Source organism: Pseudophryne corroboree, chromosome 6 (assembly GCF_028390025.1).
Source record: "Pseudophryne corroboree isolate aPseCor3 chromosome 6, aPseCor3.hap2, whole genome shotgun sequence".
NCBI lineage: Eukaryota > Metazoa > Chordata > Amphibia > Anura > Myobatrachidae > Pseudophryne > Pseudophryne corroboree.
The window spans coordinates 194,062,541-194,087,290 of NC_086449.1; the positions used below are offsets into that span (position 1 = coordinate 194,062,541).

The 24,750-nt window shown below is 44.3% G+C and overlaps 2 protein-coding genes across 6 annotated transcripts in view; one reads left to right on the top strand and one right to left on the bottom strand.

The window, feature by feature from the left end:
* IQCH (IQ motif containing H) overlaps positions 1 to 11,876 on the bottom strand; it is a 199,065-nt gene extending 187,189 nt beyond the window's left edge. Inside the window, exon 1 of one of the 3 annotated variants that reach the window (XM_063925555.1) lies at positions 11,660 to 11,875. In XM_063925555.1, the coding sequence (XP_063781625.1) occupies positions 11,660 to 11,710 (51 nt within the window). In that variant the 5' untranslated portion in view covers positions 11,711 to 11,875. Of the gene's footprint in view, positions 1 to 11,659 lie in introns of all 3 variants that reach the window. The other 2 variants (XM_063925554.1, XM_063925557.1) reach the window with 2 other exon arrangements.
* A 3-nt stretch (positions 11,877 to 11,879) lies between these two features.
* AAGAB (alpha and gamma adaptin binding protein) overlaps positions 11,880 to 24,750 on the top strand; it is a 70,249-nt gene continuing 57,378 nt past the window's right edge. The window contains exon 1 of one of the 3 annotated variants that reach the window (XM_063925559.1): positions 11,880 to 12,025. In XM_063925559.1, coding sequence (XP_063781629.1) covers positions 11,956 to 12,025 — 70 coding nt within the window. In that variant the 5' untranslated portion in view covers positions 11,880 to 11,955. Of the gene's footprint in view, positions 12,026 to 12,069; positions 12,166 to 24,750 lie in introns of those variants that run through there. The other 2 variants (XM_063925558.1, XM_063925560.1) reach the window with 2 other exon arrangements.

The window sequence follows — 24,750 nt, forward strand, 5'->3', positions numbered from 1 at the left end:
AGGTTGAAGTGCCGCGGCCCAGGGGGTATTATGTGTGGGAAATATGGTCCACACGCTGAAGACTTTTTGTCTGAATGGGAACGTATGACTGACAAAGATAGGGAAGCATTCCCTAGGGTGGGCAGCTTTGAACCAGAGGTATTGCAGAACTTAAGCAGTAAAAAATGTCTTCTTAAATCCAGAAAACAAAGGTTTAGACATAACGATTGTTTAAAATGATGGCAACTAGAGGGGGAGATGCAAAGGGAACAAACTCGTAAAGCAGGTTCCAAACTTAGCAGGAATGGAGACACAAACACACCATTACCGACACAGGTCGAAGAAAAAAAGATGGCTGCAATCAATGGTACATCTGTAAATGATAGTAGTATACAAATACAATGTATTAACCCTAATTTTTGCAAGATGTATCCTGTTTTGAAGTCTTTTCAAGGTTATAGGTCACAGGAAGATGAAGGATCCAGCCAAATCACAGCTCTCCTCCAAGCAGTCACCTTGCAGGAAACTCAGGTGGGGCCTGTCCAACCAGGTAGAGCAGTAACAATATTCCCCAATGAAATAACTAGTGAGGTCACAGCTACCGGTAAGTGTGAGACAGTTCATTGCACAGAGACAACAACACCTTACAGAAAACAGATTAGGAACGGAATGGTAGTGTCACTGACCTGGGTTCGGAGTGTTGAGAACTCGGGGGTTCTCCGATGCTCGGAAGGAGGAACCACAGCTGGGCCGGAGCAGGGATGGCCGGATGTAGGTTTTCCTCATGCAGAACTAGCCGTAGTAACTGGCGTATAATGCTGAGGAATTAAATGATGATTTGAGAACGATGGTGAAGCACACAGAAGAATGAAGAACTTGTGAGCGTTGCTGAAGAAATGAATGAGGATTTGAGAACGATGGTGAAGCACACAGAAGAATGAAGAACTTGTGAGCGTTGCTGAAGAAATGAATGAGGATTTGAGAACGATGGTGAAGCACACTGAAGAATTAAGAATTTGTGAGCGATGTTTGAAGAATGAGAAGCTTGTGAGCGATGTTGAAGAAATTAATGAGGATTTAAGATTCAGTGTAACTCTGGAAGTATGGAAGGCGTTCCACTTGGAGATATCATGTAATACAGGAAACACAGGCGGTGTCCCCTTAAGAGAAACACTGTAACTCAGAGAATGTCCCACTGAGTGATACACTGTAACGCTGGTAGCACAGTGATTGTTCCACTGAGTGATACACTGTAACGCTGGTAGCACAGTGAATGTTCCACTGAGTGATACACTGTAACGCAGGTAGCACAGTGATTGTTCCACTGAGTGATACACTGTAACGCAGGTAGCACAGTGATTGTTCCACTAGGTGATACACTGTAACGCTGGTAGCACAGTGATTGTTCCACTGAGTGATACACTGTAACGTAGGTAGCACAGTGATTGTTCCACTGAGTGATACACTGTAACGCTGGTAGCAGAGTGATTGTTCCACTGAGTGATACACTGTAACGCTGGTAGCACAGTGAATGTTCCACTAGGTGATACACTGTAACGCTGGTAGCACAGTGATTGTTCCACTGAGTGATACACTGTAACGCTGGTAGCACAGTGAATGTTCCACTGAGTGATACACTGTAACGCTGGTAGCACAGTGATTGTTCCACTAGGTGATACACTGTAACGCTGGTAGCACAGTGATTGTTCCACTGAGTGATACACTGTAACGCTGGTAGCACAGTGAATGTTCCACTGAGTGATACACTGTAACGCAGGTAGCACAGTGAATGTTCCACTGAGTGATACACTGTAACGCTGGTAGCACAGTGATTGTTCCACTGAGTGATACACTGTAACGCTGGTAGCACAGTGAATGTTCCACTGAGTGATACACTGTAACGCTGGTAGCACAGTGAATGTTCCACTAGGTGATACACTGTAACGCTGGTAGCACAGTGATTGTTCCACTGAGTGATACTCTGCAAACGCTGGTAGCACAAGGAATGTTCCACTGAGTGATACTCTGCAAACGCTGGAAGCACAAGGAATGTTACACTGAGTGATACTCTGCAAACGCTGGAAGCACAAGGAATGTTCCACTGAGAGATACTCTGCAAACGCTGGTACACAGGAGACGTTCAGTTAGAGAACTCACTGAACGCTGCTAGCACTGGTGATCATAGAAGAGACGATACTCAGGCGCAGGAGCCCTGCACGGCGTCTTCCTTTGAACTTCCCGCTTTCTCCCAATTGGTGGAAGGGGCCGATGATGTCACTCGCTCACCACGCCCCCACGAACGCCAGGCGCAACGGCGGCGCCCACACCCCGGGAACCCGCCGGAGGCAGCGCCAGCAAGACGCAACAACCCAGTGCCCACCGGGGGCGGCGACCGCCGAGAGACCCAGCACACCCGGAGTGGCAAGCGCGGCAGCTGCAGCGCCGCGAGTGTGACAGGTAGGATTACATCCTGTCTTGGAAATAGTAACTCCCAATAGGAGGACCGATAGTCAGGGAGTAATCCTCACCTGGAATAATGCAATGTATTGCCCATGGCCCAGAGATGAGCTGCGATCAATCATTTCAGAATTCCCCGACCCTCGGAAGCATTTAGCTAGATGTCAGAAGTTTATCAGAGATCTGGGTAATGCGTATGAACCGACAAACAAACACTGGCGGATATTTTTTAAAGCGTGCCTACCCCCTAATATTGACACCCAAAAAAATGTATCACTGATTGTAGATTAAAGTCGGATAGTCGTATGACTGACAAACACAATCAGGAAAACTTAGAGCAAATTAACATGCAACTAGAGTTGTATTTCCCCACAACTGTTAAGTGGAGAAGAATTTTCTCCATAAAACAGAGGGAAAATGAAATGACATCTGAATATTTCCATCGGGCCCTGCAAATAATGGATAGATACATTGGGGTATCAGATACAGGGAACGATGCGAATTACAGGGAGGTGGCTGTCTCTGTGCTAATGGACGGACTCAATAAGACAGTAAGGGACAGGGTACAAACATCTTTGCCTAATTGGAGAGGGGTCACAGTAGCTTGTCTTAGAGAGTGCGCAATTGAACACCACAAGAACATTGTTAGGCGTAGGAAACAACAGGAGGAGAGGCTGAGGATTGAAAGTATACAGGCTCTTACACCAAAGTCTCATCAGCCTAAACCCCAAAACCCTGGTGGTAAGAAAAGGCCAATAGTATGTTACACTTGTAAAAATGAAGGACATTTTGCTAGAGATTGTAAGAGTAGTAGAGCACATAGCCAATATAGACCCCTAGACAGAGAAAACAAGCCACGTTATTAAACACATAGACGGGATCAAGGGACATATAGTAAGGAATCACGAGCCATATAGAAAACACAGATTCGGTTAATGGGAAGAACGGAATAAATGCAACTTTACCCTTTTAACAAAATTTACTGGGGTTGAGAAGAGGTCTCTAAACTTTTGCTTCTTTCTCTAGCAGAATTGACCTCTAATTAACTTAATAGAAGTGTTGTTAGAGATGGTATACATATAGCGTGCTCCCGCCCAGAAAGTACGAATTATGTTGGATACCCACGAAGACTAATGTTGCATTTCACTGTTTTAGATGCATGTCCATCACAGGTAGAGGAAATTATCTCAAAGATACCGGGTTCCCTATGAACTTAGAATGGACAGGACACTGGATTGATGGCTAGGATAGTCCCAGTAGAGATATAACATACATAGAATTTTTTTTAGGGGAGCAGACCGAGTAGAGATCACTCCCCCGTAGTGCCCAATCCAGATGTCAAATGTAGTAAAATCTTCTTTGCCTCTACAAACTTATCTGTTACTAAACTCTATGTGATTTGTCTTCAAAGTTTCCTCTTCATCTCTTGCGTTCACCGACAGGATTACAGTTCAGACGCCACATGCCTACTCGGTCTTTCAGAACTCTGCCCAAATCCAGTATATCTCACCAGCATAAGGACACCAGTATTTATGCAGTGTGCCTGGTCATGCACAAAGGGTGGAGAATGAGAATACTGGTGAAGGGAGACTGTGCACAGACACGGATATGCATGATGGTGTGACAGCTTGTTGGTGAATGCCAAACCTGAAATTTTTCTTTTCTTAATTTACTATTTTTTTTCCCTCTCTCTTCTCTCATCCAGAGATAGTTTAATTCACACAACTGATAACACACAATAGTAAATTTAATGGGCAAAATTTGTGTTCCCTAAAGGAAAAGGCAGTCTGAAGGGCAAAGGGGTATAGCCAGGAGTCCTCAGGACTGTGGGCAGGTGGACACGGTAAGCCAGTAGCCCCCAGAGCATATCTTCCAAGCTTAGCTGAGGCGGCTCACGGTCTGACTCATCTAGGCAAAGAGGGTATGTGCAAGCTGGTAGGAGCCTACTGGTGTGCGCCAGGATTCTCTTCTCATTCAGGTAAGAGAGCAATGACATGCTTTACTTGCGTGATGAAGAATATTGGAAAGTCAATACCAACAGAGCCATCCCATATTCCTCCGACAGACGGACCTTTTCAGGTAATACAAATCAATTTCATACAGTTACCACCCTGTAAGAATTTAAAATATGTGTTAGTTTGTATTGATGTATTTTCCAAGTGGGTAGAAGCGTTCCCTGCTGCCACAATTACTGCTACGTTCACTGCAAAGAAAATTGTGTAGGAATTTGTGTGTAGATACGGTATCCCTAGAATAATTGAAAGTGACAGGGGTACCCATTTTACAGGTGAAGTCTTTCAGGTCATGTGCAAACTGATGGGAATTAATAGCAAGCTGCATACTCCGTACCGTCCACAGGCGAGTGCAAAGGTGGAGAGAGTGAACAGCACTATTAAGAACAAGTTGAGCAAATTAATGGCTGAAACTGGATTGTCGTGGCCAGAAGCTTTGCCACTAGTGTTGTACAGCATCAGAACCACTCCCAGGTCTCCCCTTAACCTATCACCCTTCGAAATTCTTTTTGTTCGACAACCTTATGTAATGATAGACCCCCAGGATGATTTGAAATGTAATAATGAAGTGACTGTGAAATATTTGGTTGGGATGAGCCAGCAGCTGAGAAATCAACAAAGAAATTTAAAGCTGGTGATTCCGGACCTACCGAACAGTAATTGTCATGACATTGAGCCTGGGGATTATGTGATGATTCAAAATTTCTTACGCTCAGGTTGCCTCATAGACAGGTGGGAAGGACCATACCAAGTCTTGTTAACCAGCACGACAGCATTGAAGGTCGCTGAAAGAGAGACTTGGGTCCACTCGTCCCACTGCAAGAAGGTTGCTGACCCGGAGAGAAATCGTGACAAAGAGCAGAGTGTAGAGAATCTCGTATCACTGGAGTGTCTGTTTCGGGAAAGTTGAGTGGCAGGACTGTTGAAGGGCATCTGAGCACAGAGAGTAACAAGATCTAGAATGATTATGCCTATTTCATATGTGGAAGGAAGGCGTACAAGTGGCTTGCCCCGAGCTCTGAGGGATTGTGTTATATTGGGAGAGTACTGCCAGAGGTCATGACCATAACCCATGATAAGATGAAAGACTCTCACCGCAGTGCTCAGGCTCCTTATACTCATACTCACTATGAACACATCATCAAGAGACACCTCATAGATAGGGCAGAGCACGCAGAGTGTAGAGAATCTCAAATCACTGGAGTGTCTGTTTCGGGAAAGTTGAGTGGCAGGACTGTTGAAGGGCATCTGAGCACAGAGAGTAACAAGATCTAGAACGATGATGCCTATTTCATATGTGGAAGGAAGGCGTACAAGTGGCTTGCCCCGAGCTCTGAGGGATTGTGTTATATTGGGAGAGTACTGCCAGAGGTCATGGCCATAACCCATGATAAGATGAAAGACGTTCACCGCAGTGCTCAGGCTCCTTATACTCATACTCACTATGAACACATCATCAAGAGACACCTCATAGATAGGGCAGAGCACGCAGCCTCTGATTTGATCCACGAATCCACCGGGATTCAGTTCCTTCTCGCATTAGACATTACCCGTACTGCCAGAGGAACTATAAATTATAGGTATATCCATGCGCTAGCGAACTTGATAGATAATATCACTGAGATGTATGACGACACCTTCAGGTATACGGGAAGGGAGTTACAAGCTTACAAGAAGGAACTGATTCAGCACAGGATGGTCCTTAATTATGTCACAGCCGTGACAGGTGGGTACTGTGTTACTCTGGCAACTCAATATGGTATGAAGTGCTGTACGTATATTACAAACAGCACTGACGACCCAACGGAGATTATCGATCAAAAGATGGACGATATCTTGCAGTTGAAGTGGGAGTTCAGGAGGAAGCACAACCTTACCTTAGCGACTGTGAGTAATGAACTGACCGGCTGGGTCTCATGGTTGAACCCACGCAAATGGTTCTCAGGTTTAGGAGAGTGGGCTCAGAATGTCATTATGCGTGTGGGGAAGTTTCTCCTTTGTATCCTGGGAGTCGTCATAATTATTGGTTCGATATTTAGGTGTGTTTGAATTCTAATGCGGCGCAAGCACGGCACAACTCTGATGAGTCTAAGGAGCGAGGGCGCTGTTATAGCAGCAGATTTAATTTATGACCCATCCATAGAGACAGTGTTATGATAAGGATTGCAAATGAATTTCATGGCCTGTTTCTTTCCCCCGTTTTTCTTTTGTTTCCCCCTCTGCCCAGATACATCCATCCGGAAAAGACATCAGCCCTACCCAAAATGTTTATGTGAATGTATTTTATATATGTGTCTTATCTTCATCTCTGCAACCTCCAGTTAATGGCACACATAGTCGACAGGTGATATCCACATATACTAGCACTCACATATGTTTCCCCCTCCATGTATCATCAACTAAATGTGCACCCCATTTGTTGGAACAAGAAGCCGAAAAGAGCTCGGTAGTGTTTGTTGGCCCATTTACAGACCCTTAATACAGGATGAGAAGGATTTAATGTATACTTCGCAATACCTCGAAGCTTATCTAGAACATATACGGCACGATGATACATGCCCCTCAGACATGGATTCATACATACATGCTTTTTACTATCCCACTAGGTCATACATTTCCCACCTACAACTCTTCCCCGATCATCCAAGCTTTTGTATATATTGTATAGGTAATATTTTTTTCCTGTTTATTGATTAGTTAGTGGCAGTTATTGATGACTGCCAAAGGGTGGACTGTCGAAGTCAGAAAATATTACAACACACACATTACATACAAACACCACATAGATGGCCTCCGTGTGCGTACGTGTTCGGCTGTGATTGCACATAATCGCAAATTGCGTATGGTCGCTCCTGCGGTCCTGCGCATTAGAGCGTGGTATGAGTAATTACAGTGGAATTTGTACTCTCATGGAAAAGCCACAAAGACATATCATAAATCTAATCTATAAATTGCATAGATCCCACACTGTCTGCTTTTTCTTCTAAATAGCATGAAGATCGGTCACACATAAATTAAAACTCCCAGAGACTAAAATACAATGGCCTTATTTACACTTTGCTTTGAAATTCTATGAAGAAGGCAAAGACCTTTGTTTACTAGGGTAGCCAAGTTTCTATTTAAAACAATAAGTACTGGATTGTCATTGTCTCACCTGAAGACAAAAACAGACGAAGAGACAATACCCAGGAACCGAAGCTGCGAGAAACTCAATTAGCAAATAGCTAACCAAAATACAAACCAGACATTTAGAAATCTGAGATATTAACATTTATAGTTTAAACTCTTGGAGATGTATGTGTTTGTGTATGTATATATATATATATATACACATATATATATAATTCCTAACAAATTGTAACAGCAGGAGTATGTGTGTGTGTATACATATATATATATATATATATATATACATACAGGTTGAGTATCCCATATCCAAAATGCTCGGGACCAGAAGTATTTTGGATATCAGATTTTTCCGTATTTTGGAATAATTGCATACCATAATGAGATATCATGGCGATGGGACCCAAGTCTAAGCACAGAATGCAGTTATGCTTCATATACACCTTATACACACAGCCTGAAGGTAATTTTAGCCAATATTTTTTATGACTTTGTGCATTAAAAAATGCGGCGGGAACTCAGATGCAAACAACAGAAACCACATCTCAGGTCCTAGCCATCGCCCACTTCTTGAGCTGACCAATGATCTCCGGTGCACAGGATATGTCCCACCCCCGAACCAATGGAAGAAGAGCACACAGTGTCTACTGTATTATGTTTTGATCTACTGTATAAAAGATGCCTGCTGTAGGCCTGGTCACACAAGACTAAAGTTATCTATCTAGATGACCGAGGACCAGACTGGGTAGCGCGGCGAAATCCAAACAAGTATGTATCATTGACTGTAGCCATTATTCTTTTGTATTGTATTGCTTTGTTATTGTAACCCCCTTTCAGTAATAATACGCTGTGGTGTCGGAACCCAGCAGTTTAATTACAATCTGGTGTCGTGTCTTTCTTTCCCTGCTAAGGTTTAAAGTGTATTATTATCGCATTGCATAGCTGTTAAGGGTTCACGTTGTATCATTGGGTGTGTACGCGCTGTGTGTACATTGTACAGCCAGCGCGGCGTTTGTACGCAAACTCCGTACTCGGTACGGGACTCTGTACGCTAACAGTGTAAAAAGTCCGTAGGTTGCGGATTAAGTATAGCGGCCGCAGCGGCTTCATTTAAAGTGTATGAAATGTCTTTTTAAAGTGTTGCTTTTAGTCCTGTATGAAAATCAGCATTCTCAGTGGGAAGGGCGTGACATGTAAAAATCCATAGTTTTCGGGGTCGCTGAGATGAATAGTGACACTCACGATGCCGTTTAATATCCGTTTAATATCCAAGTTCAGTCCCCATCAGCATGGGGGGGGGTGAAAAATAAAATGTCCAAAATGACCGACATTAGTGTCAAGTCCATAGTTTTTGGAGTTGCTAAGCTGATCGCATTTTGAAAATTGATATGTTCCTTAGACTGTCCGTTAACATATAGGCTATGGATCTTCATGCTATTTATTGGGTAGTAATCTTAAACTTGAAGATGGGCGCAATGAAAACAGTCATATTGCGTTAAGATTTCCACGAGGGCGATCTATATATATATATATATATATATATATATATATAAATGCGGAAGCCCTCACTCACTCACTCACTCACTCACTCACTCACTCATCACTAATTCTGTTACTTCCCGATATGTTAGGAAGCTGAAATGTAACAGGTATTCTTCAGGTGGGAAATAGGAAAACTACGTCATTAGAATTTTAATAAATCTCCCCTACGTGGATGAAAAGGGTTTGACATAATGACATCATTACTGATGCGTGGCTTGGGTTGCGTGAACGATAACGCCCAAACGGACAAGATCGCATCAAATTTAATAAACTACACAAATGGTCCTGTCACTTTTCACCGTATCTGCTATGGGTGCTCCTCGGGTAACGCCAAGAACCATGGAATAATAATATCTACTTACATGAAGATGTCTCAAATTTACATCTCTAGAGATTTACCAACCTGTGAAAATCAGAAACTTCCGTGCGAAGAACGGGTAAAACAGCTAATATATGTATACACAGTACTGTGCAAAATGTTTTGGGCATTTGTGGAAGAAATGCTGCAAAGCAGGAATGCTTTCATAAAATGAAGTGTTAATAGTTTATTTTTTATCAATTAACAAAATGCAAAGTGAAAGAAGAGAAGAGAAATCTAAAATAAATCAATATTAATACAGGCAGGTACTTAACCATCATGCAATACCATCAGGGTTTGATTGGCTCCAAATTTATTATGCAGCAGAACAACGACCCCATACATACAGCCAATGTCATTAAATGTAATCAAGAACTATCTCCAGCATAAAGAAGAACAAGGAGTCATTGTAGTGATGATATGGTCCCCACATAGCCCTGATCTGAACACAATCGAGTATGTCTGGGATTAAATGAAGAGACAGACGGATTTGAGCAAGCATACATCCCACAGATCTGTGGTTAGTACTCCAAGATGTTTGGTACCTAGAAGCATTAATGCTATTTTGAAGGCAAAGGATGGTCTCACCCAGTGCCGTTTCCTGCGGCGGGCGAGCCGTGCAACCACACGGGGCGTCTGCCGCAGCACTTCCTGAGCACTTTTCAAACCTCCCTCCCCTCTCCCCCCGAGTGCCCAGCTCGGGGGGCGGGATTTCGCGGAATGACGCGTTTGCGTCGTGACGTCACGATGCAATCGCGTCATTCCGCGAAACTCCGCCCCCCGAGCTGGGCACTCGGGAGGAGGGGGAGCCAAGACGGCCAGCGCTGCGCAGACGAGGGAGAGGCGGCTGAAGAGCGGGAAGAACCGCTTCAAATGTAAGTCAGCCCCTCTCCCTCTCTCTCCCCCCCCCCCCGCCCCCCCACCTGCCGTACTGTGTAAAATGGGGACACTTGTCAGCCGGAATGTGTAAAATATGGACACTTGTCTGCCGGAATGTGTAAAATGGGGACACTTGCCTGCCGGAATGTGTAAAATGGGGACACTTGCCTGCCGTAATGTGTAAAATGGGGACACTTGCCTGCCGGAATGTGTAAAATGGGGGCACGTGCCTGCCGCAATGTGTAAAATGTGAACACTTGCCTGCCGTACTGTGTAAAATGGGGGCACGTGCCTGCCGCAATGTGTGAAATGGGGACACTTTCCTGCCGCAATGTGTAAAATGGGGACACTTTCCTGCCGCAATGTGTAAAATGGGGACACTTTCCTGCCGCAATGTGTAAAATGTGAACACTTGCCTGCCGTACTGTGTAAAATGGGGGCACGTGCCTGCCGCAATGTGTAAAATGGGGACACTTTCCTGCCGCAATGTGTAAAATATGAACACTTGCCTGCCGTACTGTGTAAAATGGAGGCACGTGCCTGCCGCAATGTGTAAAATGGGGACACTTTCCTGCCGCAATGTGTAAAATGGGGGCACTTGCCTGCCGCAATGTGTAAAATGGGGACACTTGCCTACCGTGCTGTGTAAAATGGGGACACTTGCCTACCGTGCTGTGTAAAATGGGGACACTTGCCTACCGTGCTGTGTAAAATGGGGACACTTGCCTGCCGTGCTGTGTAAAATGGGGTCGCGTGCCTGCTGTAATGTGTAAAATGAGGACTTTTTTTTTTTTTAATCATGTGGTGGCCGTGATGATGAGATCAGATGAGGCCACACCCATCTTAACAAAGCCACGCCCATTCTAACGAGGTCACGCCCCCTTGCCGGGAGCAAGCGCGCATACTTTTCCTCTTTATATCTATGGGGGGGGGGGCGCATTTTTTCTTATGTGAATGGCGGGGGGGGGGGGGGAGGGTGCATTTTTAAATCTCGCACTGGGAGACAAATTGGCTAGAAACGGCCCTGGTCCCACCAAGTATTGATTTGATTTAGATTTATCTTCTGTTTATTCACTTTGCATTTTGTTAATTGATAAAAAAATAAACTATTAACACTTCTATTTTTGAAAGAATTCTTAATTTACAGCATTTTTTCCACACCTGCCCAAAACTTTTGATCAGTACTAGATAGATAGATAGATAGATAGATAGATAGATAGATAGATAGATAGATAGACATATGTAGATAAATAAATGGTGACATTAAATACAAATGGCATGCACACATCGGGGCCCAGCGCGGTACCTGCACTAAGAGGTGGCCCACCGGGTCGGGACCGCCAGTGACTCCGGCCATCTCATCAGCCTAGCGAGTGTAGGTCGACTCCAGTCCAGTCACTGGAGTAGCCGCCGCCGCCATGGCAACGGGACGCGAACCGGACTGTACCACTCAGATCAGGGGGGCGTGGAATCTACCATGCAGCTCGACAGAACAGGGAGCCGGGCGGAAGTGTAGCAGTTGCCATGAGGAAGTTGGGTTGGGTGGTTGCCATGCGGAAGTAGGTCAGGTAAAGAGGGCGGAAGAGGCAGCGGACACTAGTCATGGCCTCTGTCCCCTGTGCGCTGGTTACCAGCTGCGCGGCCGGATTCGTAGAAGAATCGCTCGTTACACGTAAGTGTTCCTGCGTGCTGTAACATGGGGAGCTGAGGTGTAGGCCGCTAGAGTCACATGTATGATGGGCGCCCCAATATAATACATCAGTGTTTGGTATACTAGTCATTCCTGTCCAAATGTGCCAAGCCGCATAAGAGGTGAGTGGTCAGTGGGTTGTGGCGGCAGAGCATGGCATGCTACTGCAGGTCATATAGTGCCAAAATAGGTAAAGAGCCACAGATTACTTATTGCTAGTCTACATGCATAGTCCACTTTATAGGAAAGTGCAAATGTATAAAAGGGACTGTATTATTATTGTTCACAAGAGACTGTATTATTATTATTAATCACAAAGGACTGTATTATTCTTTTCATTGTTGTTATTCACAAAGGACTATTATTTATTATTCACAAAGGACTATTATTATTATTATTCACAAGGAACTGTAGTATTATCTTCTTCATCTTCATCTTCATTTTAATCTTCATCTTCTTCATTATTCACAAGGGACTGTATCATTAGTAATTGTAAACTTTCATGAATTAAAAGCAAACACTATTAACATCGCTTTTTACAAAGAATGACTTATCAGTGACTTAAGTGTATACCATATGGGGGAATTCAATTGAATGTGATGTTAAATAGCGCCAGGTATGAGTGCCCAGATTGTCCGCATTGCAGCCAGCACTTAAGTTGGAAGATGCAGTTTACCGCAAATAATTCTCGGTGGTTAGTCACGGTACACTGTATTTTCCGAATTAAGTGCCAGGCACAATGCTGTTAGTGCACATGGTAAGTCCGCAACTGGCATTGCAGTACTAGTTTAGTTGGATTTCTGTTTGCACCTCAGGAGGATCTGCCGACCTCCTGTACACTTGCTGCATGGACTGATGTCACAGCTGGGCGGGCAAATTCAAATGCCCACCCAGCTGTGATGTTAGCATGACACAACGAGTGGTCGATCGGCAAGTGTATATGCTTACCTGGATTGGCCACTTGCTTGTCAAGCTGACTAGATGTGTACCCAGTATTAGGTATAAATATGTGTTTTCCTATTATCTTATTTGTATAGGGCTGGTACAAGTGTGCCCTGATGATGATGATGACTAGCATCAAAGCAAGCGTATAGATACTTGGCATGACATCTTCAAATCTACACACTGGCAAGCATACACTTTTCTCTGTGCACACAATGCGGGAACACATGCACCAGATATGCACCCAACACATTCTCTACACAAATGCATTATGCTTGGCGCTGAACCCATAGCAATTGCAATGCAACCACGGTGTCGTTCATTGGGGGGAATTCAAATGTTATCGCACCCCCGATCTCCCATCTAAAGTGATGGGAGATCGAGGGGCGATATTCAAATCCCACCCCCATTATCGCGCTGATCGCGCCCATTAGACTCTGGTTTAGGCGCGCAGAGCACCTAAACCTGACTAAAGTAATGGGTGCGAGTCTGAAAATACCCGTTTGGGCACCCAAACGGGTCTCTCTACGCCCATTTCAGCTTGCTACCCCCGGGGGTAGCGACCTGAAATGAACATGTCACGCCCGTCGGCAGCAACATTAAAATAGCAGCTGGTGGGTGCAATTGCGGGCGATGGGGGGGGACGGGACATTTGAATCTTGCCCATTGAGTCAAGGATGCCTACCATCAAATCTGATTGCAAGGCACTCTTATGGTATTAATCTATAGCAGAAAAAATGAAGATGATGGGACTAGTGGTTCCACAACAACACAAGAGCTATAAATTCTATATCTTATTATTTTCGCTATAGTGCTTGACCAAGATAGGATAAAGGATATTATCAAAGAGTTTCTGAGAAAATCAATTCGATTTGTAGGAAGGGATGTAGTTATGTGACCAGCAGTCAGGGGACCGCCAGTTGCAATACCGACGCCTGCATCCCAACCCCTCAAAATCCCGACAGTCGGCATGCCGACTAACAGGGACTATTCCCACTCGTGGGTGTCCACGACACCCATAGAATGGGAATAGAACCTGTGCTCGCCACAAGGGGCTTTGCTGCGCTCGCCCAAACTCCGGTCATCCATACCCAACCCTGTAGGAAGACATTGTAAATTTGTCATTAACAATATATTTTATTAAAGTCTATGACAATCTTAAGGTGGTTGTGTGTCAGTTCACAACAGTGGTATTTTATAATTGTGGAAAATGTAAGTACATGTTGGATGCAAATTATTTTCTGCCAGAATAATTACTTATTTTGTTAATTATTTGGAAATGACATTCGGCCTCTAAGCTTCAGCATGGTAATTCTGTGCTATGCATCGTTCATCTGATGCTTACCTTTTGAACTCTCGTGGTTCTGTATGGTCTTTGTATGTATGTATGTATGTTTGTGGCTTTTCCTATATATACTTCCCTAATTCATAATAATTCTATTACAGTGTGTTTGCATAGCATTCAACCTCTACACTATAATCAAGGACCTCTCTATTCTGTGTTATTGGTTTATAGCCTTCTGTTCTCTTTGCGTAAGTGTATTTTGACTGCTTAGTGCCCTAAGTCTAGACATTACCTCTATCCCTTTTACATCTTTTTGTCAGGTAATGTTAGAGTGCTATTAATTCCATGGGTTCCTCCTGCGTCAAATACATGACTTTGTCCAGATGGTTGTAAGTTTATTCCACCAGGTGGCTGTCAAAGCTTGCATTACTGGGCACGTCATTGCTTATGCTGAGGGGTTTATGGCTGTAGCTGTACTGTTTCTAGTTATACAGTTTTTGCATTTGGATATTTTTTTCATGAGCAGTTATTTATATAGGGCACATGTATTCTGCAGCGCTTATTTAGTTAATCACATCAGTCGCTGCCCTAGTGGATTTTGCAATCTATATTTCCTATCACATACTGTAGATATTATTACCACTTATTTATATAGCGCACACATATTCTGCAGCACTTTAAAGAGAATATTTTCCCATTCACATCAGTCCCTGCCCCAGTGGAGCTTACACTCTATATTCCCTATCACATGTACACACAGACACATTCACACTAGGGTTAATTTTTGTTGGGGGCCAATTAACCTACCAGTATATTTTTGGATTGTGGGAGGAAACCGGAGCATCCGGAAGAAACTCATGCAAGTACAGGGAGAATATACAAACTCACACCATGGTGGGATTCGAACCTATGACCTCAGTGCTGTGAGGCAGTAATGCTAACCATTACACCGTCCGTACTGCCCGATACACATGCACACTAGGATTATGTGTTTTTGTCCGAGACCTTTGACCTTGCAGTATGTTTTTGGATTGCGGGAGGACACTGGAGTACTCCCAGGAAACCCACACAGACCCTGGGAGGACATGCAAGCACCACACAGATAGGGCCCCAGTTGTAATCAATGACCTCCGTGCTGTTAGGCAACAATACTAACCACTGTGCTCCCTCACAGTTACCCAATAATAATGATAGAACGAAACTGTTATTTTCTATGTTCTTAAAAATAAGACCTGTTTCTGTTTAGCACCACTTATATTATTATGCATTTTTAATTAAAGAAGCAACATTTTCTCCAGTACTTATATTTGGTTAATGACAGGTCCCTGTATGTTTGGACTTTCTTTATTAAAAGGAATATCATAAAGTGACTTTAGTTGCCAGTCACTTATAACCAGCAGAAGCAATCGCTTTGTGGGCATGCACCATTAGTTATGTCTCGGTCATGTCTCTCGTTGCTAGCGAATGGATAGCCTACATTCTATTGTATATGGGTCCAGCACACCCCATGCTACTGCTGCTGTGTGTGGGTGACATGTTAAGTATAATGCAAACTCAGAAATGTAAGCTGTAATGAGATCATGCACCATGGGGGTAATTTAGAGAAAATGTGGGGGAAGTTGTGGTATAATGTGTCGACATGAGAATATCAACAAGGTTTAACTGTGTATGGACAGGGTGTCGGCATGTTGACATTCGTCATGTGTTCCCCCGGTGATTTGTCGATGTGATAAACTGTCAGCAAACTGTCCCTGGTGGACTAGTGACCTCTTACCTTCTCCCGGTGCCAGCAGTGGCTCCAGCTCCTTCTCCTGGGTTCCAGTGGTGCTGTGACTGTCACACCTGGAGCAGATCTGTGATACTACTGTGTTCCGGTCAGTGACATCCTAAATCCAGACGATTTTAGTAACCATGTTATATTCTAATCCTAACCCCAGTACTTACCAGCAGGAGTCTGAGCACCGGGTTATTAACTATATATATATATACACACACACACACACACACACACACACACACACACACACACACACACACACACACACCCACCCAGCCGGACGGCACTCACGGAGACTTGATTTAGGAAAAAACTGACAGCTCACACGCTGGTAGAATGTCAATGTTTCAGAAGTTACTCTTTTATAAAGAGATATATATATATTTACATATACGGGAGAATTGAAATAAGGCGGCACTCAGGAGACTTGAACGTGGTGAAACCAACAGGTGCTTTAGTCAACGTTTCGGGGATCGTGACCCCGTCTTCAAGACACACATAGTGAAACAATGTGATAACAAACATTAAATACCTTACCTGGCGCCTCTCCGTCCGTCCTCGCCGCGCCGCCGGCCAGCTTCCAGGATCCCGGCTTCCGGACTCCAATGCGGTCACATGACCGGAAGCCCGCTCACCAGGCTGTCATCCGGGGGCGTGGGGGATCGTTGCCAGGATACGCCTGTCAACAATAACAATGCGCATCACGTGAAATACAAAATACAAAAGTAAAGTGCAACAGGTATATACTTCTAAGACAGGCTAGTGCATTCACTGCCTGAACAATCAAATGTGATTGGTGCATAACATAGTTATACGATATAAATGTGCACTACATAATAATGATATAAAAACTGCAGTGAAACAAACAACCATAAAAAGATTAAAAACAAGAAATTTAGCAACACAGCGTCGCACAATTAGGCTAAAAGCCTTTCTAATGCGAAAAAACCCAAAAGGTCTGTATTTCAGCCTAAATAGTTCCTACCATCTCTAGCACATATTACACGTTTACACTAAAGACAATAATATGAATCCAATCTCTATACAATCAATAACTTATGGTCGTAGGTCAATAGAGACCAGATCATTAAACTTATGTACCATTGTCATAAGAACCTCAAACAAATGTACTATACTTAAGTGGAAAAAATGCATGACTCTATTAATACAGTCCCTTAAATGAAATTACTCATACCGAGAGATTCATTCAAACCTCTGGGACTGAGTGTGTTGAGGGTCAGAATCCATCTGGTTTCCAGTTGTAATAGATGTTTGGCCCTATCACCACCCCTTATTGAAAAAGGGGCCTGATCTATAATACGGCATCGGACCGTCGCCAGGCTGTGTCTGGCTTTGGCAAAGTGCCTTGCTACTGGCTGTTCACTTGTGCCTGTAATCAAGGCCGCCCTAATGGCTGACCTATGTTGCGTCATTCTGACTTTAAAGCTACATTCAGTTTTTCCTACATAATATTGTCCACAATATTGATCACTAATAATCCTCTTTATACTGGACCGGATTTAAATTTCTTTTTGTCTTTACTTGAATTCACGCTCACTCACAATTACTTTGTGCACGATAACAAATTTTATTTGCAGCTCACTGGGTGTGCGATGGGGTCCTGTGTGGCCCCGTCGTTTGCTAATGCATTTATGTGGGAGTTAGACAAAGATTTGTTTCTGTCACAGTTTATGATTTCCCAACACCTCATCTTATACGCAAGGTATATAGATGATTTATTGGTAATTTGGTCAGGTCCTAGACATCTTCTTGAGGAGCTCATTATGACACAGAATGGGTCCTCTAGTCTGGTAAAACTCACGATGGTCATGGACACACATCAGATAAATTTCCTGGATGTTCAGATTTCCATTAATAATGGGGCTATCTGCACATCCATGTACACAAAAGAGACAGACCGTAACACCATACTCAGGTTTGATAGCTTTCATCCTAAATCCACCATATACGGCCTGCCTTACTCTCAGATGCTCAGGGTGTGCAGGATCAACAGTGACCCTGGCATACGTGACAGACAACTTGAAGCAATGATATCTAAATTTCAAGACAGGGGTTACCCCATAGAGTTGCTAGTACAGGCTCGACAGAAGGCACTCAGTCAGCCCCGACACCGTTTGCTTGAGATCAAAGCTAAGAGCTCTAATAGTGATGTAGTCCCGTGGGTCAATCAGTATAATACTGTTAGTAAACATACCACCAAAAGAGCTATGGCCCATTATTCAGTCGGACCCTGAGCTCTGGATGTTTAAAAATAGCAGATTAATGCCAAGCTACACGAGGAGCAAAAATATCAGGAGCCGTTTGGTTAAGACTGACGTGTCTAAAAAAAACGGTACCAACCACACATTTTTTTAAAACAAAGATATGGTTGCTACAAATGTGGATGCACCACATGTAATTTTTTGATACCGGGGGACTCTTTCCAGCATCCATATACTGGAAAGAAGATCAACATCAGGGTATCGGTTAACTGTAACTCCAAGTTCGTTGTGTATCTGCTCAAATGTCCTTGTGGACAATATTATGTAGGAAAAACTAAATGTAGCTTTAAAGTCAGAATGACGCAACATAGGTCAGCCATAGGGCGGCCTTGATTACAGGCACAAGTGAACAGCCAGTAGCAAGGCACTTTGCCAAAGCCAGACACAGCCTGGCGACGGTCCGATACCGCATTATAGATCAGGCCCCTTTTTCAATAAGGGGTGGTGATAGGGCCAAACATCTATTACAACTGGAAACCAGATGGATTCTGACCCTCAACACACTCAGTCCCAGAGGTTTGAATGAATCTCTCGGTATGAGTAATTTCATTTAAGGGACTGTATTAATAGAGTCATGCATTTTTTCCTCATAAGTATAGTACATTTGTTTGAGGTTCTTATGACAATGGTACATAAGTTTAATGATCTGGTCTCTATTGACCTACGACCATAAGTTATTGATTGTATAGAGATTGGATTCATATTATTGTCTTTAGTGTAAACGTGTAATATGTGCTAGAGATGGTAGGAACTATTTAGGCTGAAATACAGACCTTTTGGGTTTTTTTCGCATTAGAAAGGCTTTTAGCCTAATTGTGCGACGCTGTGTTGCTAAATTTCTTGTTTTTAATCTTTTTATGGTTGTTTGTTTCACTGCAGTTTTTATATCATTATTATGTAGTGCACATTTATATCGTATAACTATGTTATGCACCAGTCACATTTGATTGTTCAGGCAGTGAATGCACTAGCCTGTCTTAGAAGTATATACCTGTTGCACTTTACTTTGTATTTTGTATTTCACGTGATGCGCATTGTTATTGTTGACAGGCGTATCCTGGCAACGATCCCCCACGCCCCCGGATGACAGCCTGGTGAGCGGGCTTCCGGTCATGTGACCGCATTGGAGTCCGGAAGCCGGGATCCCGGAAGCTGGCCGGCGGTGCGGCGAGGACGGCCGGAGAGGCGCCAGGTAAGGTATTTAATGTTTGTTATCACATTGTTTCACTATGTGTCCTGAAGACGGGGTCACGATCCCCGAAACGTTGACTAAAGCACCTGTTGGTTTCACCACGTTCAAGTCTCCTGAGTGCCGCCTTATTGCAATTCTCCCGTACATACAGGCTTTAGGTCTGGTTGGAGGGCACCGGAGCGCTCGTTACTACTAGCTGTCCACTATTGAGTGCCGGACCAGTAATATATAAATATAATATATATATATATATATATCTATTTCTCTTATAAGGAAAACCTTCTGAAATAATTTTTATAAATCTAGAAATCTGTTTTAATACTGAAATATACTATTTCATACTTGCATATTGCCTGTTGTTGCTGCACATTCTCAATATAGACTACACACTAGGCGATCCGCGGATATGGCTGACGGGCGACCCGGCGGCGGGGGGAAGGTGACGGGGGGTAGGGGCGATGGAGTGAAGTTTCTTCACTACCCCCGTCACCACAGCATCATAGCACTGTATGCTAATATGGGCGATATTGTCCATATTGGCCTGCATGCATAAGCGACGGGGCATCAACGATTAATGAGCGCGGAGCCGTGCATCGTTAATTGTTGGTGCCTACATACTGCACGTTATGAACGAGTTCTCGTTCATTAATGAACGCGAACGTTCACATTGTGCAGTGAGATCTACTAGTGTGTAGCGCCCATAAGCCACCCATCGTCTAGAGTTTTAATAGGTCCCTCAAAAAGTCATATTCAAGAAGTAAAGTAGAATGATAACTGGTGGCTTTCTTTTTTTTTTTTAACTTTTTTTTTTTATTATTTTGTGTCTATATTAATTTGCCTTTTATGTGACTATCATTACATTGACTTGCAGGAGCTGATACAGGAAGAACAGTGTGTATGGATAAAGTTGTCCCCATTGAAAGCATCCGCTGAGCTTTTTACATGTGTTTGTCAATTTTTTTTTATTTATTGTTTTAGTAAAGGCAATGGCTATATTAATTTGTAGCAATTCCATAAATCCAGAGTATGGTAACACTCTCTCAGGCTTTTCTTCTAATTGAGGATATAAATTTGGGACGTGAAAGACATGACTTTAATTCTTAGTCAACAAAAGCGATGACAGCCAGGATGTTGTAGGGAAGAAACGGACACAAACTTTATTTTGTCTGCTTATTTCTTGCTCTCATTGGGTTCCACACTGGAGCCAGGCTTGAAAGGCACATGTTCAAAGCACATTCCTGGGATAACATTTGTTTTGGAGGAGTAGCCTGTCTGAGAAGGGCGCACTGTGTTTTATGACTGTCTGAGAAGAGTGCTCTTTGGTATGGATGTCCTAATAGAAAGTACCCTACTTCATGGTGTGCACAGTACTTGTGTGTGTCTAACCCCTAATGTGCAGGTGCCACCTCTCCTATAAATGAGTATAACTTCTTAATTTGCAGAGAGCTGTCTAAAATGCTAGTGTTTAAAATACCAGTGTCTCATGAGCAGTCTTAGGGGTACATTTACTATGGTGTTGGTTATTAGAAGGGGAGATGTTGCCCATAGCAACCAATCAGATTCTACTTATTTATCTAGCACCTTCTAGAAGAGAATAGCTATAATCTGATTGGTTGCTATGGGCATACCTCCCAACATCTTTAGGAGCCTGCGGAAAACGTTTTCGTCACTGAGGGGGCATGCCCCAGTACTCTGAGCTGCTAGCATACCCCCAGTTCTTCTGTGTCTCGTGAATAGATGCTATGCGCGCAGCGTCTATTCACCACTGCTCTCTAAGCAGAGCAGCGAGTGACAGGAGCCTCCCAAGTGCAACCCCCACCCCCTCTACGGGACACCGCAACCCGCAGGTGGGACAGTCCCAAAAATACGGGACTGTCCTGCAAAAATTGGGACAGTTGGGAGGTATGCTATGGGCAACATCAACCTGCACTTTAGTAAATATACCCCTCTAGTGTTTAGCTCTTTTACATAGTGTTTCGAGCTGCAGCAATACAGACTGTGTGACAGTAGTGTCCTATCTCAACCATGTCATGGTCAGCACTCACTTGAGCCTGCGTGATGTGCTGTGACACGGGGCTAATAAACCTCCCCTCCAAAAAAAACAAAAAACAACCACTTGGTTTGTCTAAAAATATTTCTCTATCGTCCTAGTGGATGCTGGGGTTCCTGAAAGGACCATGGGGAATAGCGGCTCCGCAGGAGACAGGGCACAAAAAGTAAAGCTTTACGATCAGGTGGTGTGTACTGGCTCCTCCCCCTATGACCCTCCTCCAAGCCTCAGTTAGATTTTTGTGCCCGGCCGAGAAGGGTGCAATCTAGGTGGCTCTCCTAAAGAGCTGCTTAGAAAAGTTTAGCTTAGGTTTTTTATTTTACAGTGAGTCCTGCTGGCAACAGGATCACTGCAACGAGGGACTTAGGGGAGAAGAAGTGAACTCACCTGCGTGCAGGATGGATTGGCTTCTTTGGCTACTGGACATTAGCTCCAGAGGGACGATCACAGGTACAGCCTGGATGGTCACCGGAGCCTCGCCGCCGGCCCCCTTGCAGATGCTGAAACGAGAAGAAGGTCCAGAATCGGCGGCAGAAGACTCCTCAGTCTTCTTAAGGTAGCGCACAGCACTGCAGCTGTGCGCCATTTCCTCTCAGCACACTTCACACGGCAGTCACTGAGGGTGCAGGGCGCTGGGAGGGGGGCGCCCTGGGAGGCAATGTAAACCTATTTTTTGGCAAAAAATACCTCGCATATAGCCTCCGGGGGCTATATGGAGATATTTAACCCCTGCCAGAATCCGTTAAAGAGCGGGAGACGAGCCCGCCGAAAAAGGGGCGGGGCCTATCTCCTCAGCACACAGCGCCATTTTCCTCACACAGCTCCGCTGGTCAGGAAGGCTCCCAGGCTCTCCCCTGCACTGCACTACAGAAACAGGGTAAAACAAGAGAGGGGGGGCAAAATTGTGGCAAAAATATATATATATTAAAGCAGCTATACAGGGAGCACTTATTATAAGGCTATCCCTGTCATATATAGCGCTTTTGGTGTGTGCTGGCAAACTCTCCCTCTGTCTCCCCAAAGGGCTAGTGGGGTCCTGTCTTCTTTAAGAGCATTCCCTGTGTGTCTGCTGTGTGTCGGTACGTGTGTGTCGACATGTATGAGGACGATATTGGTGTGGAGGCGGAGCAATTGCCAAATATGGGGATGTCACCCCCTAGGGAGTCGACACCAGAATGGATGGCTTTATTTATGGAATTACGGGATAGTGTCAACACGCTAAAGCAGTCGTTTGACGACATGAGACGGCCGGACAATCAACCTGTCCAGGCGCCTCAAACACCGTCAGGGGCTGTAAAACGCCCGTTACCTCAGTCGGTCGACACGGACCCAGACACAGGCACTGATTCCAGTGGCGACGGTGACGAATCAACCGTATTTTCCAGTAGGGCCACACGTTATATGATTTTGGCAATGAAGGAGGCGTTACATATTGCTGATACTACAGGTACCACAAAACAGGGTATTATGTGGGGTGTGAAAAAACTACCTATAGTTTTTCCTGAATCAGATGAATTAAATGAGGTGTGTGATGAAGCGTGGGTTACCCCCGATAAAAAACTGCTAATTTCAAAGAAGTTATTGGCTTTATACCCTTTCCCGCCAGAGGTTAGGGCGCGCTGGGAAACACCTCCTAGGGTGGACAAGGCGCTCACACGCTTATCAAAACAAGTGGCGTTACCCTCTCCTGAGACGGCCGCACCTAAAGATCCAGCAGATAGGAGGATGGAAAATATCCAAAAAAGTATATACACACATACAGGTGTTATACTACGACCAGCTATAGCGACAGCCTGGATGTGCAGTGCTGGGGTAGCTTGGTCAGAGTCCCTGATTGAAAATATTGATACCCTGGATAGGGACAATGTTTTACTGTCTTTAGAGCAAATAAAGGATGCATTTCTTTATATGCGTGATGCACAGAGGGATATTTGCACACTGGCATCACGGGTAAGTGCTATGTCCATTTCGGCCAGAAGAAGTTTATGGACGCGACAGTGGTCAGGTGATGCGGACTCAAAACGGCATATGGAAGTTTTGCCGTATAAAGGGGAGGAGTTATTTGGTGTTGGTCTATCGGATTTGGTGGCCACGGCTACAGCCGGGAAATCCACCTTTTTACCTCAAGTCACTCCCCAACAGAAAAAGACACCGACTTTTCAATGGAAGCCATTCACAAGCTGTACTCTCAGCAGGTGATTGTCAAGGTACCTCTTTTACAACAAGGAAAGGGGTATTATTCCACTCTATTTGTGGTACCGAAGCCGGATGGCTCGGTAAGACCTATTCTAAATCTGAAATCCTTGAACCTGTACATAAAAAAGTTCAAGTTCAAGATGGAGTCACTCAGAGCAGTGATAGCGAACCTGGAAGAAGGGGACTTTATGGTATCCTTGGACATCAAGGATGCGTATCTCCACGTTCCAATTTACCCCTCACACCAGGGGTACCTCAGGTTCGTCGTACAGAACTGTCACTATCAGTTTCAGACGCTGCCGTTTGGATTGTCCACGGCACCTCGGGTCTTTACCAAGGTAATGGCCGAGATGATGATTCTTCTTCGAAGAAAAGGCGTATTAATTATCCCATACTTGGACGATCTCCTAATAAGGGCAAGGTCCAGAGAACAGCTAGAGATGGGATTAGCACTGTCTCAAGAAGTGCTAAAGCAGCACGGGTGGATTCTGAATATTCCAAAATCCCAGTTAATTCCGACAACACGTCTGCTGTTCCTAGGGATGATTCTGGACACGGTTCAGAAAAAGGTTTTTCTCCCGGAGGAAAAAGCCAAGGAGTTATCCGAACTTGTCAGGAACCTCCTAAAACCAGGAAAGGTGTCTGTACATCAATGCACAAGAGTCCTGGGAAAAATGGTGGCTTCTTACGAAGCAATTCCATTCGGCAGATTCCACGCAAGATTTTTCCAGAGGGATCTGCTGGACAAATGGTCAGGGTCGCATCTTCAGATGCACCAGCGGATAACCCTGTCTCCAAGGACAAGGGTATCTCTTCTGTGGTGGTTGCAGAGTGCTCATCTATTGGAGGGCCGCAGATTCGGCATACAGGATTGGATCCTGGTGACCACGGACGCCAGCCTGAGAGGCTGGGGAGCAGTCACACAAGGAAGAAACTTCCAGGGCGTGTGGTCGAGCCTGGAAACGTCTCTTCACATAAACATT